At 48.3% G+C, this 15,891-nt stretch overlaps 3 protein-coding genes across 9 annotated transcripts in view; 2 read left to right on the top strand and 1 right to left on the bottom strand.

Annotated features, from left to right (window-relative positions):
- The window catches only part of LOC114867476 (cell adhesion molecule DSCAML1), a 76,159-nt gene extending 70,890 nt beyond the window's left edge, over nucleotides 1-5,269 (top strand). For all 3 annotated transcript variants that reach the window (XM_055514323.1, XM_029170143.3, XM_055514324.1), the window contains 3 exons: nucleotides 84-278; nucleotides 448-756; nucleotides 956-5,269. In XM_055514323.1, the coding sequence (XP_055370298.1) occupies nucleotides 84-278; nucleotides 448-756; nucleotides 956-1,539 (1,088 nt within the window). In that variant the 3' untranslated portion in view covers nucleotides 1,540-5,269. The remainder of the gene's footprint in view (nucleotides 1-83; nucleotides 279-447; nucleotides 757-955) is intronic.
- A 505-nt stretch (nucleotides 5,270-5,774) lies between these two features.
- Nucleotides 5,775-8,147, bottom strand: LOC121202659 (uncharacterized). Of its 3 annotated transcripts, none has more exons than XM_041073293.2 (4): nucleotides 7,966-8,147; nucleotides 7,548-7,661; nucleotides 6,448-6,490; nucleotides 5,775-6,264 (listed from the first exon to the last, which is right to left on the bottom strand). In XM_041073293.2, exons 1-4 carry the CDS (start codon nucleotides 8,017-8,019, stop codon nucleotides 6,050-6,052), a joined length of 426 nt encoding a protein of 141 aa, XP_040929227.1. In that variant the 5' UTR covers nucleotides 8,020-8,147; the 3' UTR covers nucleotides 5,775-6,049. The 3 variants fall into 3 exon arrangements, with proteins under 3 accessions (XP_040929227.1, XP_040929228.1, XP_040929226.1); XM_041073294.2 differs by having other exon boundaries at nucleotides 5,775-6,201; nucleotides 7,966-8,137; XM_041073292.2 differs by lacking the exons at nucleotides 7,548-7,661; nucleotides 7,966-8,147 and having other exon boundaries at nucleotides 6,448-7,019.
- Nucleotides 8,148-8,187: 40 nt separating this feature from the next.
- On the top strand, nucleotides 8,188-15,593 carry si:dkey-202l22.6 (up-regulator of cell proliferation). 3 transcript variants are annotated; one of them, XM_055514325.1, is made up of 5 exons: nucleotides 8,188-9,269; nucleotides 9,345-9,452; nucleotides 10,007-10,131; nucleotides 10,598-15,197; nucleotides 15,309-15,593. In XM_055514325.1, exons 3-5 carry the CDS (start codon nucleotides 10,089-10,091, stop codon nucleotides 15,448-15,450), a joined length of 4,785 nt encoding a protein of 1,594 aa, XP_055370300.1. In that variant the 5' UTR covers nucleotides 8,188-9,269; nucleotides 9,345-9,452; nucleotides 10,007-10,088; the 3' UTR covers nucleotides 15,451-15,593. The 3 variants fall into 3 exon arrangements, with proteins under 3 accessions (XP_055370300.1, XP_029025977.1, XP_055370301.1); XM_029170144.3 differs by having other exon boundaries at nucleotides 8,188-9,452; XM_055514326.1 differs by having other exon boundaries at nucleotides 8,188-9,456.
- The last annotated feature ends 298 nt before the right edge of the window (nucleotides 15,594-15,891 follow it).

The following is a 15,891-nucleotide window of genomic DNA, read 5'->3' as shown; positions in this document are numbered from 1 at the left end:
AGCTGTGAAGTGGAACGTAAGTCCACCCTAAACCATTTACCTGGTTGCAAACGGCCACGTGCATTATTTTTATTTCCCACCAGACCCAGTGTCGAGGAAGAGTGTTAAGTCGGCCCACAGCATCAGGAACCGCTACTCCAGTCAGTGGACTCTGACCAAGTGCCAGGCCTCCACGCCAGCTCGCACTCTCACCTCAGACTGGCGCACAGTTGGCTCCCAGCATGGCATCACTGTCACCGAGAGTGACAGCTACAGTGCCAGCCTCTCACAGGACACAGGTTGGCACATGGGTGGGATGACACTTAGAGTACAGGCATTAATATGCACATACTGCAAGTGGCTGGGAACGTGTTTGTTCATGACTTGATGCTGAAGCCACGCAGCGTTTGTGGATTTGGACGCGAATCGGCGCTGACGCCGCTTCGCTCTCTCCCATCTCTCACGCAGATAAGGGTCGCAACAGCATGGTGTCGACGGAGAGCGCCTCCTCCACCTATGAGGAGCTGGCCAGGGCCTACGAGCACGCCAAGCTGGAGGAGCACCTCCAGCACGCCAAGTTCGAGATCACGGAGTGCTTCATCTCCGACAGCTCGTCGGACCAGATGACGACAGGCACCAACGACAATGCGGACAGCATGACGTCCATGAGCACGCCGTCAGAGCCCGGCATCTGCCGCTTCACCGCCTCGCCACCCAAACCCCAGGACTACGACCGTGGCAAGAATGTAGCTGTGCCCATTCCACACCGCGCCAAGAGTGAGTGCTCCCACCATTTCATTCATTTCACTTTGGCTTCAAACATAGCGCTGGAAGTTTTTTTATAATAAAATCCGGCTTTTCACCAAGTGAAGTTCACTTGGTTGATTTGGTGCCCGAGTTTGAGGCAGTTCACGTATAATTCACATCGGCGCTGCAGATTTTGGTGTTCACATTGACACATTTTGTTCCCCTCCAGGTGACTACTGTAACCTGCCCCTCTACATGAAGTCAGATCCCTTTTTCAGAAAGCAGTCAGAGCATCACGACCCATGTCCAGTGGTTCCACCACGTGAGGCTTCCATTCGTGGCCTGGCCCAGCGGGCGTACCACACCCAGGGCCGTCATGTGACTATGGACTCTGCCAAGCAGCAGGCCCTCACCATGGGTCACTCTGGCCTGTCCAACCTCACTTCCTCCGGGGCTTCGTCTGGAACGGGAACAGGAGGCGGTGGGGGCAGTGGAGGGGCATCTCTGAGCTCCAGCAGCTCCACGCTTCCCCAAAGGACTCTCACCATGCCCGGCTCCTCCGCCTCGGCGGCCCAGAGCGCGGCGGCAGCGGCCGCCGCCACGGCCGCGGCCAGTGGGGCGTCAACATCCTCCGGTGGAGGTGGGGCAGCCGGGGCCACGGGAGGTACCCCTGGAGGTGCCTCCTCGTCCTCCTCCAAGATGGGAGGCTCCAGAGACTCTCTGCTGGAGAGCAGCTCCTCGGGCCTGGGCAGACTGCAGAAGTCGAGGGATGGGGGGGCCGGGGCCTACTCCAAGTCCTACACTCTGGTGTAGCCTGCCATCACTGCGGCCTGTCACTGTAACTCTTGATAGAATGCTGGTTCAGCCAGCTGTTGCCTGGAGCCTCTATGGAAGAGTGGAGTGAGGAACGTACACATGCACAGCTGACCCGTCAGTGCCTGCGCTGAGCCAGGCTGCAGGGGCCGCTTGAGTTCCCATCGACACTACTGTATGAAAGGGTCCGACTTGGGTCTCCACAGCACAGGGATTTGCCTTTCTTTCCGCCTGATTGCTTTCTACTAGTATTGTCTCATCTCTCTCTATCTCTTACTTCATCACCTGGTAATCACTTGCCAAAACATGAATAATTCTTCTCTTCACGTTATATTTTTATTTCCTGAACACAGTACTTATGCACAAAATGCTTTCCACATTCATTGTCCTGTTTTCTGGATCAAGACAGTCAGAGGATGAACCAGGTTCCTTGAGTTTGACACAGATGTGTGTTACGGTTTTTAGGTTTTAAATATATTACGTTGCCGGTCTCTGACGGAAGAAGAGCTCATATCACAGCATTTTGCCGCGGCAGGATGCTTTAACTGTATGCATAAACCAACCGTGGTGTTCCACTGGCTCGGAGAGGTTCCTCCATCATGGATTCACATTCTGTAGAGTCGGTGGACAGACTGTCATCTCAATACCAGTTTTGAGACCTGGAGAATTTTCTTATACATGCAATGGATGACACAGCATAGTGCTCTTAACTGATGCTTTTATAAACAGACTCCAAGCAGACGTGACGCAAAGTGTCAAGTGAATCAAGTGAAACATTAATCCAAACTTTGGTCTACCAGTTTTCTGTTCAGTTACTGTTGATGGGAATATACTTTCATGTGCACTACAGAAACCTTCACAAGCCTGCGTGTGTGCGCGCGTGTGGGTGTACATGTGTAAATATCTATATGTATACATGTGGCAGGCTCACACCGACGGTGGAACTCTTTCCAAATCAATCCGAACGCCGACCTCTCGGGCCGACGCCTGTGTCGACGCCGAGCCCCCGTCCCCGCGCTCCTCATTTAGTAGCTGTGACAGGGAGACACGGGGACCGTAAGGATGGCGCTCACCATGTAACTCTACAGGATGATCCTAGTTTGGTCCAGCGTTTTGAACTTTGTTTTGTTTCAACAACAGCAATGCTTAGGAAGCGAGAACTACTGAAGAGATAAGCGGTTCAGACGAGTGCAATTGCAGATGAGGTCTGTTTCCTCTTCTCTCTCATGCCCTTAGAACAAAGAAAGAATAGAAGCCTTTATGATTCAGCTTGGTGCCACTATACCATCACTCTCTTCTTGTTTTACTCATTTGTGACTGTACTTTCTCCCTCTCTAACCTTCACCCAGACCCCACTCAATCCATACTGTGTCACTGTGACCTTCTGCTAGCGTTCAGGCTAGTCCAGGAGCCAGGCAGACAGACAGAAGAGGCCTAATAATATGCACAGAGAGGCAGGAACGCTGTTTGATGTTCGGCGTCAACTCCAGTGGGAAAGCAAGTTGGAAACAAACAGCGCATTTGAAGAGATGTATACAAGAAATATCCTATTTGTATGAAGTGATTTTGATTTTTATGAATGGACTATGACGTTGAGATTATAGACAGAAATCAAGTGTTAATGAAATTAGTGTTAGGGAAACGGGGAGGGGGGGCGTTTCCATAGCAGAGAAATATGATATATTGTCAGAAATACATGGTCTTTAGTTGTTTTGAAGTCCCTCCACCACCTCACAGACATTAATTTTAGCTTTATGCATGGTACTGTATCTGTTTGGGTTCTTTTCCTCTTTCTCTTCTCCCAAAGCTTAATCCCCTAACAGAGATCGTTCCAAAAAAAGAGTTGCTCCAAATGTTTTGCAAAGGTAAAACGTAACATCAGGGCTCTCGCAATAGAAAAAAGAAAAAGATATGATATATATGTTTGTTTTCAAAAGTATGTACATATATATTTCTATTCAAATATATAGCAAATATATGAATATTGAAAAAAAAGCAGAGAAATATAGAAGCCGTTCTAATTGAATATATATATAGAAGATCACAAGACAATCGCTCTGAGTGGTGAAACTGCAAGACGGAAGGAAGCAGAGGGAAGGTTAAACGGGTAGCACAACCATGGATGGGTGAACGGAGGCGGCGTGCTGACGCTGAGGCCTGAGGGATGACGCCCTTGTGATTTTGTAAATGTCCCGGCTGCGACATCTGCGCAGCAGGCGTCGGCGGGGAGGACGAGCACAGTGAAGTCGAGCTATAGTGTGAGATTGTGTCGCTGGTGAACTGTGGTCTATGGCTCCGTGCGGAAAGTGTGGTGTTGAAAAAGAAAAGAGTCAAACAAGGACAGCCTATACAGTGAGTGAGCCTATTGTAAAATGTTGTATTGTACCTTTAAAAGGTGTGTTCACAAGCTCAACGCCATTACCCGACTACAGTAGTTAACGAAGACGAGCAGAGCAGCAGTATTTCTGTGTATCTTTGTCAAAGCAAGTCCAGGACTGCAGCCCAACCAATACACCACACAGTAAAAACGCTTTATCTTATTTTAAAGCTACACGTTCATGGTTTGGATGTTGTTTTATTTTATTTTAGGTCTTATTTTTCCAAGTTATGCAAAGACTTGTATTCAGAAAGACACCAGTGTGGGAATGGGACCGGCCGTTGCTCCGGCTGCGTCAACCCTTGTCCCCACCTGCTTCTCCCCAGTTCTTCCATCATGTCGTTTCTCCTCTGAAACACTTAGTCAGTTTGTCCAAAGTAAATGTGTAACTTTAAGGAAAACGCCACCCTCTGATGTCGCTGCTGTCCAGCAACCATTACGCGATGGATAGAGGAAAAAAAAACAAGAATAAGGAAATGTCTGTTTATTAACTTCTCCATTGTTTTGTTACGCTGTTCTCTTTTACATTTACAAAATTTTAAACAACAGAATATTAACCCTAAGAAAATATTTATGAGATTATAAATGTAGGTATAAAAGCTGCTAAATACAAAGACCCAACACTTGAGAAAAGCCAGTGATATTGTACTTAAAGTCTTTTAGGGTGTTATTTTCCTTAAAATACAAAGACATGCTTTCAAACTGACGGCATCCGTGTTCCACATGTGTTTAACCAGTCAGATCTCCCCCCCCTCTCACCGTTCCCCTTCACCCATGCTAAAAGACTCGTGTACATATGAAAGTGTTTTGTATAAATGACTACTATTTTCGGCATTGTCACTGAAAACCAGGGCACAATGTTAACTGACCTTGTTGTAATGAAACAGAGGCGGACGATTCTGCTTTATCCTGTTTTATGGAGCGGGTGAAGTTTGTTAGAGTGGACCATGCATAGGTACAGTAACCATATTGATTTCTTCTTCTGCAGGACATTTAGTTGCATTATCTCCTTTTTATTTGTTGTTTTTTTTTTATTTGTCGCAGGTTGCTTGGTTTAAAGTTTGCCTTTTTATTATTCCACTATTTGGGAAGAGGACAGCAGCGTTGCATGTTCTGAAAATCTTTCTGGGTATAAAAGAAAAAGGAAAATGGTGAATTGAGCAATTTAAAAGGGGATTAATTAAAACATTTTGAAAATGCAAAGGTTTTTCCTTAAACGTTTATGGGAAACGTTGCTTCAATTTGCAATTGCTTGTGTTTATCTCTACATTTTCTTTTCTATGAAAATGAACAAAAACAGAAAAAGAGTACTCAACACCTTGTGCAATAAAGCTATCTTTTTATGAACTGTGACGATATTCTCTATTCATTCAAAATTCATTTCTACAAAGTACGAAGGTAAAAAAGTCTTTGAATTTAAAGGAAAATTTATTCTTTTATTCAATACTGTGATGCTCCAAGACATACTTCAGACATACTCAGAAGACCCCAGATAAAATACAAACAAAACACAATATATACTTATAAATAATAATAGTTATAAAAATGTGAAACTTAAAAATGCATTTAATAGGTTTGTATTTGTTCATTTCTTCAAATCATCAAAAACTTCCCATCAAATTTTTATATGATTGGGTTCCGCCACTTCATTTTGTTACTTATCCTCTGGTCTTACAATATCTGAATTTCAAAGACTTGACATTTTTACAAACTCAAATCAATGTTTTGAAAACGCACTTCAGTGCCTGATTGAACCACTAGAGGGCAACAGACCACAATGAAAGCAGTTCAGTTCGTTTAGTCTGTGCAGTTTACAGAAATGCCCTGATTGCGTTTTTACAAATTTGAAAACCTCACATTATTGTCAAGTTTTATTTTTTAGAAACAAAACACTGATCATATACAAATGGAATCATATTTACAGAGTCACTCACACAGTCATTTTATAGAATGAAATATATTTTTAACAGCCATTCATTTAAATATATTCACTTTAAGATTAAATATGTTGTACAAGCAGCTATTAATGAGTATTACTGAATATTAGTGATCCAAAACTTTTCGTTTTCATTCGGCTCGACGCATTCACGGTGCCTCCACCCTCCGGGCTCTCTCCGCCCTCTCTCTGTCCGGCTACTTGCCGTTCTTGTGCTTCTTCTGCTGGAACTTCCTGAAATGGGTCTGGATGGTGGCGGCCGCCTTCTCCACCTCCACCGGGCTGAGCGGAGGAGCCAGAGCGGCGGCGGCGGCCGCAGAAGCGCATGTCCCGTTGCTAACGTTGGAGTCTGAGCACAATAGGACACAGGGCACCGCCAGAGAGGCGGATGCAACAGCCATGGAGAAATAGTCTGTAGCAACGATTCAGTTCAAACACATCATGTTTACGTTTGATTCCCAGAGGCTATTTTTCTGCTCAAAGTCCTTTTCAATTGGATTTGACAGCCGCTGGTGTCAAAGTGCAGGGGAACTTTGTGACACTGCAGCAGAAAAATAGCCGGCATGTAAATGAATGCTGCCGCGGCGGTACTTACTCCTTCTATACACGCCTATGCTGTTCCTGCGGAGGCCGTCGAACTGGGAGGTAAACAAACACAGGGAAGAATGGTGAGCGCGTGCCCGGGGTGCGCACGCGGGGTCGCCATGGCAATTATCAGCGTTTCGGTCTCGCGCGGAATTCGGCGCGGACATTGTTCGCATGCCGCCGGCAGATAATCGCACGTGATTGTGCACGCGGCCGCCGGACCGCACAAAATGCGCCGCACTTAAGGAATGAATGCGCATTGGCGGCTGCGCCCGCGTCCTTTTCTATGTGCTGCTCCAGTAATGACCTCCAACACAAATCCCCCTGATTGGGATTAGGGCTCGAGCAGCGCGGCGGCGGGGAGGCCGTGGGCCGTGGGCTCAGCCCGCTTATACCGTCACTCTGGCCGCGTGCCCGCTCAGTCCCACACACCGGCTATGACCTCATCGCCGACGTCTGCTCGCTGCTTAAACGTCTGTCTGACGGTGCTTTTGCTTGTTTTTCTCCGCTTCCTGTTTGCCTCGCGCGCTGCTGTGAGGCCTCGTGCCTCGTTCTCACCCTCCGCACCCGTTCCTGTGGTTCAACCGCTTCCTGCTCAACACCAGCTCTTCGCCTCTGCTGATCTCTTCATTTGACACATTTGTCCTTTATAGAGGTTCAATTCACAAGAAACCTATTTTTGTTTCGTTCGCTCGAGCTACTGAACGTACTGAAACGCCACCGACGGGACAGCTGCAGTCTGCTATGCTTATGACATCACAGGACTAAAACGTTCTTCAATATGTAAAAATCCATAATGAAAGTCTGAGGAAAAGCTGAATAACTGAGTAAATGAGTGGACAGTGTTGAGATTAATCGATTCACTGACATTAATCACTGAGGTCCAGAAGGTCATTTTCGCCTCAGTGGCTGTTCGTCTAAAGCACAGCCCTCTGCCTGTCTGGGTCTCGCTGATTAGACCAGCTAAACGCACCAGCAGCAGTCCCACTGGCAGAATGACAGCAACCAAGGTTCTGGGTGGTTCATGTAACTGGAGCAGAGCCCCCGCCAGGCCCGGCTCCCGTGAAGGAGGACGTGGTTGCGGTGACGGCTCGGCTCGGCTCGGCTCACCTCGTCGGCCTTGCTGCCTTTCCGGCCGTGCGACACGGAGTGGACCTGCCAGGGCAGGGGCTGCGACACCAGGTACGGCGGGGGGTCCTGCTGCCGCGCGAAGCGGACGCCTACCTGAGGAACGAAAGGCGCTGCAGTCACGCGCATCCATCACCAAGCAGAGAGTTAGTGCTTCCACCCCAGCTCTAATTTTTCATTAGTATGAATTTCAATTAGGCAACATGAGCGTTAAATGTTAAATATTAGGCAGACTTATTAATGTGTTGCAGGCTTGGTTCAAATCTGAGCATAATAACAGTCTCGGTGAATAATGGACGCAGAGTGAACCAGAAGCAATGAGCAGATTAATGTCATTATCCTCCTAAAACATCAGGGATCGTCCTGTAGACGGTTCTACTCGTTCTAACTGAGTTCTTACCGACTCTGCGACTTTGACCATCACGTACATGGCCGTTAGCATGGTGATCAGCATCCTGACCGCGGCTCCGTCACCCACCGTCTCCAGCACCGGTCCTTCAGGCTGCGCCCGCGTGTCCAGGCTGTGCTCAGTCCGGCCGCAGGAAGCTAATGCGGCGCCGGCGGCGTCCAGCGTTTCCGCTCACACGTGCGTGAGCGCGCACGCATCCTCCCGGCGTCTGACACGCGGGGCTAAAACCGCTAAAGAGCTTTGCAGGACGAGAATAGAGGAGCGCTAAGCTTTTGCTCCAGGCAGCGCTGATCCGTCAGGTGTGCGGCCTCACCTGGGGTCGAGGCAGGTCAGAGGCCGGGTTCACGTGCTGGACTGGACCTTTTTTTTGAGAGGTTGTCGTAAGAATGATGAGGTCCCTCTTCTCCAACCCCAATTTGAATGGTCTAAAGATTACAGGGTTTCATACTTTGGAAATTTCATTTTACAACTGAATAATGTTCGTATTCAGTGCTCATTACTTGTTTTAGCTGAGCCTTTACTTTGAAAATGTTACATTCACATTGTCATGGTATTTATTAGCCCAACATAACTTTTTTAACTATATTCTGTTGAACTGTTGAACAGTTTATGTACAAGGTTATCATCTTAGGTTTATAGGTGATGCTGTCAGAAAGATGATATGTTAATTATTGTGAACCCTCATTCAGTTTATTATGATAGCCGACACATTAGAACTACCTCCTAATACTGGATTGACTTGAGCCTTTAGAACCTATAAAGGAACCGATGAGTATGTAAATATATGTGCTGCATTCATGTGTTTAATCTCTAAACCTGCTAACTGCTAGCTGCTAAACCTATCGGACATTGTGATTATATGCAGTCCTCTCGAGTTTTATGCTTTTATCTCAACCAGCCCTACAATAATAAAACAACGCCAAGATTTGTGTTTCTGTTGAAATGAGCCTAAGTGCAGCTGCTTGTTTCATGCACATGCTTTCTCCCGCGTCTTTGTTGCTTTACATTTGCACGTCGCTGCGAGTTGCTGCCATTGGCTCGTCTCTCATCGCATGCGGTGGCTTCGGGGTGGAGGATGCAGGTGAAGCCGGCGCCCCGGAGGTGAGGGGAGGCAATCGAAGGGAGCGCCGCGAGGCTATGCCAGCTATTCAGGTGTAGTAACGAGATAGATCCTTATCGAAAAGATTGCACAGGAGTGCGGGTTTGTGTGCGTCACTGTCTGGAGCCCTGCCTCTGACCCCTGCACGCCGACCACGATGCTTTGCGTGAACGCACGCCGCCAGCGTGGCAGCCAGGTTCGAGTATGAAGTCATGTGGGGAATTTTAAGATCATCAGCAACGTCGTTTGTTTACACTTGTGATCGGCTCAGATAGCGGACGGACGCGTATAAGAGCCCTCGAGAGCCACAGAGACACAGACGAACACACTGGTTACACGTGAAATGAGGAGGACCCTGGTCTTTCTGCACTGAGCATAGGTAGGTAAGCCCATTCTGATTTCAGTACAGCGATAACTCATTACTGAACAACACCCTATTTGTATGAGTCGCCGCGTGTGCTAGATTTACTAATGACTGATCGCTGAATGTCTCTGACTCTGTGAGACATCCACATGTAGTTACTCCACTCTTCAGACGGTCCAGTGTCATTAGTAGTATTGATCTTACAACTCCGTAGCTCGATCTAATTAAACAGTTCTCTCCTCCATCCGGCATAGTGACATACAACACTGTACCCGTGTCGTTGACGGCGTGATTCGTGTCCGGGCGGTCACAGATTGAGTTCCATTCTTGTGAAATGTCAAAAGCAACGAGGAGTCCTGCCTCAGCGAAGCGTTTCATTAGGAGAAAGCGTTTGAACTCGACGCCTGCTTTCCAGACCGCTCTCCTGGGACAGCAGGCTGCAACATACCCTTGTAACAAGGAGGACGACTGGGGTCTTCACTGATGACTGAAGATACAGGGCTTGCAGTTGTTTCACTGCTGTGCGTTGCGTCTCGTGTGCTAGTGATGATCATGAATTTGAATTTCAGTCCCAGGCTTCGAGCGATGTGGCTGGCCAGAGAAGAATAGCACATCTCGTACAGAAACAAGAGGCACTCAGCTGAATTCATCATGTCCCTGAAAGCATCTAAGAAGCTGAGCATCAAGAAGAATAGTATGTTTATTCTTTGTTTGTATTTAACTGATTGTAACATCTACAAGATATTCTCATATTGCATATTGTTAGTTTTAAAGTATAATTGCAGGACTAGCAAGTCTTTAAATACATTTTAAAAATGTATATATGTTATGAAAAATATGAATCTATATTCTACTCACAATGATGTAAAACCACTTGTTGTATCATTGTTTCTGAGGGTCTGTTCATACTGCACGGAGCAGAAATGAATTGGGATGATCTCTGCATTGGCGTCCTGTGGCTGACATCATTTTGGAAACAAATGTCACCTGGATGACATCCCAGCTTTTCTGAATGGCTTAATGTGTTTACTGGCTCCACGGGCCGGTCTGTGTTGGAGAACTGCCCGCTCGTCGCTGTTTTGTTTTGTTAGACTCTTAACCATCGTGGTTGGTTAAAAGAGATAATTATAATAATTAGTACCTTCATTTCTTCCAACCAGAACCTCTTAAAGACAGTCCCGGGGCGGAGGTTCTTAAGAAGCTGGGCCTGGATGCCTGCTGGGCTACACCACTGGATCCAGCATCTATGCTGGACATCAGTACTTGGGCTTTGGAGAAGCAAGCTGCTGCAGGTCCTGAGGATTTACCCAGCGCGTTCCTCCACCGCCTTTGGTTGCTCAGTCCGGACGCTCGGAGCCCCTGCTGTGAACCGTCGCACAACGATCAGGATGACACCAGCAAATCACCAGAGGAGACCCTCAGCTATTCTGGAGGGCAAAACCATTTTGCCCTCAACCCCCTTGATCTGGTTGCAGCTGTGTATATGTCTTGCCACACGTTTCTTCAGCAGGAGGTGACCTCCCGCATGGTGCAGTGCCAGTTTGCCGTGCCGCTGGTCCTGCCGGACATAGATCCAGAAGAACCCAGTCAGCTCCTCCTGTGGCCTTTGAGAGGTGTTTCAGGTCAATGGATGTCTCATGTTCCAGGTGAAAACAGGAAGGTTCAGTGGGGGTATTTGCCGAGTACTTACATGCCAGTGGTTTCCTGTTTAAGGCTCGGTGACTGCAGCGTCTCCAAGTCGCGGGTGCTCAATCATGTCCTAGGTGGACGCGAGCCTTGCATCGACACATTTCTCCACAGAGGGATGGATGGAGGTCAGCTGCCCAGAAGAATCGCCAGCGGCCTGGTGGAAGTCGCGTGGTATCGACCTGCTGGCGGCGCCGCCGACATCTTCCCCGTCCCTTTCGTCATTTCTAATCTGCGCGGCAACGCCGGCACACGTGAGCAGTGCCTCAGCCTCCTGTGTCGGGCGTCTTCAGCTGTGGTGCTTTTTTGTGGGGATCTGAATGAGAAAGAAAGACAAATTCTTTCCGCCTGCAGGAACACGGCGAGAAGCCTCATAGTGATCGAGCTTTCAGACAGTCAGCAAGATGAAAACGCAGTTGTGAAGTTTGCTGGCGGTAACGGTAAGGAGCACACGGAGCTTCCCCAGGGATCAGTACTGCAAGGAAAAGCTTTGAGTGAGGAGGAGCTGGCGAATAGGCTCGGTGTCATCCTTAAAGGCCTGCTGCCAGATAAATTGCATCTTGTCACGCTTGAGGAAACAGCCAATGTAGCAGTGGAGTTAGGCCTCAAAGTTGATGAAGGTGCAGCCTGTAAAAGTGCAATGGCCACAGTGGAGAACTTGTTGACAGGCCTTGATGAGGGAGCTGCTCAGTTTAGGGAAAGGCAGTTTCCTTTGCAGGGACCCTTATGGAGGAAACTGGCTGAAACAGATAAGAAAGAGAGCAAACAGAGGAGGGAAGGACAAAATATCGACTCCCGACTCCTGAAAGAGAAGAAAGACATCCTGGCCGAGCTGGGCAGCTACCAAATGACCCCAGTGATGAAGATGTTTACAGATGTGCTTTTTACAGCAGATAAAGTGGAGAGGACCTATTTCCTGACTTGGCTGAAATTGAGGCTTCACCAGAAGCAAATTGAGGCACAAAACAAATCACAACATCTGATCAGCACCAACTCGCCCTCCGAGCAGAGAGACGGGTATTTTGATGAGCTCCACAATGGAATCAGTGATGACAGAGAGCACAGTGATAGTTTGTGCACAGATATACTTTTGGAGGATCTCCCAGTCTCGTGTTCACAGGAAACTGATCCATCATGGCTGGGCCTTGAGCATTTTTTGCGGGAAATGGGACTAATTTTTGAGCTAAAGGAGCTCGGCCACGGCAGTGGGAGCCACAACGTCCTGCGTCTCCCGAGCATAGCTGCAGATCTGCTTCTCGACGGAATTCCGCTTGAAATAATGGATGGAGATGCCTCCAATGTCCCCACGCACTGGCTGAGCTGTGTCTTTGCCGAGCTCAAGCGCCGCCTCCCTCAACATCAGTGCAGGACCCGCGTGCTGACGATCACAGGCGCACATCATGCCCGGAATGCAGAGGTCCTTTCTGCATTATTTGGTGTGAAATTTCCCGACGGAGGGAAAAGATCTACTCGAGGGCTGTACATCATTATCCTCTGTCTCCCTGAAAGGCTTCAAAAAGACATGGAGTGTGATTTTCTGTTGCTAATCGATGTAGAGGGCCTCTGCTCGATCGCTCCAGAAAATAGAAATGCCCGTCTCCGTGACAATGAGATGGCCACCGTCGCAACAGGAATGAGCGACGTTTTACTGCAAAACATTTCGTCGGGCACCGAGTCTGAAGCGGATTTCACCGTCACGGTCAATGCTCTGCTGCGCATAAAGGAATACGGCACCTTGCCGATATGCCAAGTGGCGACGCAGGGCGAAGACATTAAAAGCCTGTTACAAGCCTCGCAGCTGAAGCGTGTGACTGAAATGCTCCAGCATGAGATTGGGCACAGAGGAAGTGAAAAAGATGAAAACTGTGCTGCAGAGAGTGCAAGCTGTTTCACCTGTGTCATTGGGCCTTGGTCCAACACGCCTCTTAGTCAATCAGGGAGGAAACAGTATTGTAAGGCCGTTGTAAAGCTCAAGAAAAACCTGTTCGGTGCAATGAAGAGGTCTTTAGCTCAGTCCCAAGCCCCAGTTCTGTCTGAGTTTGTGACCCGGTTATGTGCTGTTTGGGAGGCAGTGAAATCAGAATCCTTCTCCATCGGTCTGCAAGATACTGGCATAGCTTTAGCGTTGTCTTTGCTGTGCACAGAGCATTCACAGTGGGAGGATGTGGCTCTGAAGCATGTGGAAGGCTGGCTAGTGGCGGCCACAAAGAAAATGTTCGCCACACGAGCAAAAGCCTCAGATGTTGAAAACGTCCTCCTGAATGAGCTGAAGGTCGAAGCCAAGGAGGAGGTCAAAGCACAAGTGGACAAAATCAGGTCAAAGTCAGAGGCCCATCTGATGAATGATGACCTTCTCAAGATGCACGTGGAAATGTTCAGGTCGGTGTTAATGAGCCATACGGACAACTTTGAGGAGAAAATAGGTCAAGAGCTCATACAAAGGCTGGAGACAGCCAGTGAGAGCTTTTGTTCTTCTACACAACTGAGGGCGTTTGAGGCCTTACTTGAAAACAAACAAGAATCAAAGTTACACGAGCTTCTGGAGAAGAACAAGTCCTCTGACGTTCTTCTTGAAGATTCCGAACTAGAGCAGGTGTTCGATGGTGCGTGGACTGAAACCTTGTCGAACTTTGACTTTAGGCCCTCAGAAAGTGACAATATTGCAGCGAGAGTGACAAATATTCTGAGGGAGAATCTCATCAGTCGCGGACTCCAGAAACACATGAGAAAAGTGGAAGCCCTCAACCATCACCAGACATCTAGTCTGCAGGTTACCGATAAGTACTTTGGATACCGCAGCAGATTAAAGCACATGTTTGACGACAACAACCGAGGGCAGAGGTTACAAGCTCAGCAGGTAGCGGATCGTGTCGTAGACGAGTACAACCGATTCGTAGCGGAGAAGACGAGCTTACCGGCCGACTTCTCGGACAGCTACATTACCCCGCTGCTGGAAAACGTTGAGAGGGCTTTGGTTGAAGAATCTATAGAAATCAGAACAGCTTTCGAAGTAGACCTGAAAGTTTACCTCTGCAGTGCCGCGTGCCAAGATTTCCAGAAGGTACACGACCGCTACGCCAAGAGCGTAGAGCTGCTGAGGTGCATCACTGCATCCAAGGATACGTACCTGGCAGAGTTTATCTACGAGTTCAGGAAGAAGGATCAGTGTCGGAGGGTGGCCGAAGCTTTCACCTCCGTGGTTGTCAAGCCCACGGTGCTGGACTACATCTACAGGCCACTGGAGGAGCGCATCGTAGAGGAGATCACGGCCAAACAACTGTGTTATCAGTCCCCGCGTGCCTTTCACCAGAGCTTGCTGGAGGAACTGATAAAGGAAGATCGTTTCGAAAGCTTCCAGGAGTATTTACTGTCCTTCGATGGCTTCAGGCTGAGGACGATACAGGAGAGAGTGATAGCTCACATGTCTGAATCCCCCGCTTTGGACATATGGAGACAACAGAGACTTGGGGACATCGTGGGAAGAGTCGCAGTGGCGGTGAGCCAAGCGGCAGAAGGCACCAGTGCCGGGCTGAGCGAATCGAAGCCTCTGCTGGAGAGAGTGTGCAACGTTCTGGAGCAGGATGGAGACGTGCGAGTCAGCAGGTCCCCTCTGGACGGACCTCTCTTCAGTATAACCACGGAGTGGGATCGCTTTGTCACGTGTGTGATGGAGATGTTGGCTTCCATGCGACTGGAGCTTGCCCGGGAGTTCTCCCAAAATGCGGACATGGCCCAGGTCCTCCGTTGCCTTCCGATTCAGCCCCAGCACTCCATCATCAGCAGCGTGAGAGGCTGCGGCAAGCAGTGTCCTCTCTGCGGTGCCCCGTGTGAGGTGCAGGAAATGGGGCATGAGGTCCACAGGGCTCTGCTCCATCGGCCCAAAGGCCTGCTGCCTTATGACGCAAATTCGCTGTCATTTATCATTCACAGCGAAAGCTGTGAGCAGAGAAAGCCTGATAAGACCAGCTGTGTTCAGGGCACGTACTTCGCATGCAGGGACCTTCCTTCCCACTACCTTGACTGGAAGCTCTTCCCTGAGGACCTGAATGGCCAAAAACTCTGTGTTTACTGGAGGTACTGTGTACTTTCCTTCAACATTATTAGCCTGAATAGTAAAAGGTTTATCAGACATTCAGTGTGTCAAGCTTTATAGTTTAACCTTCCTCGTGCTCCTATAATTTACAGGTACGTGCTTGCAAGGTTCAATGAGAGGTTGGCACAGAAGTATGACGAGAAGCCGGTGACAATTCCTCAGGAGTGGAAGAAGATCAGCCAGGAGGAAGCGCTACGCAGTCTACGGGAAGGCTTCCTTACCAAGCCCTTGTAACCCAACACTGAGTGTCTTTCCGCAGTGTTGTGTTGCCTTAGTTACTGTAGTTCTGGTGTTAGCATGGATAAGATGTAAATGTCTACATGTACGTTGTGATTCCCTGAGATGGTAATGACCAACAGATAAATAAGTGATGTTGATTTATGTTTTACTTATCTTACTATGTGTAATGTGTTTATCATTCCCGTCATTTCTGTAAATAATACATTAAGACCAAACCCAGCGTCTGCTTCCTGCAGTGTGTCTGAACATAAATGAGCAGCATGAGAAATGAGAAGTGACTGTGGCAGGTTTTACCAGCTGATGTCGTCAGCTCATTCCTGAATCAGGTTTTCCAGTGTTTCCTGCTCAGTGATGGAAGGAATATGCTTGGAACATTAAACCTATTCGCAGGGCTTCATCATTCTGTTTATGCCATGATGTCGTCCCATGCAGGGG

The sequence above is a fragment of the Betta splendens genome, chromosome 13, assembly GCF_900634795.4.
Source record: "Betta splendens chromosome 13, fBetSpl5.4, whole genome shotgun sequence".
Classification (NCBI taxonomy): domain Eukaryota; kingdom Metazoa; phylum Chordata; class Actinopteri; order Anabantiformes; family Osphronemidae; genus Betta; species Betta splendens.
The sequence above is the reverse complement of the archived record's forward strand: the minus strand, read 5'-3'. Positions and strand labels throughout refer to the sequence as shown.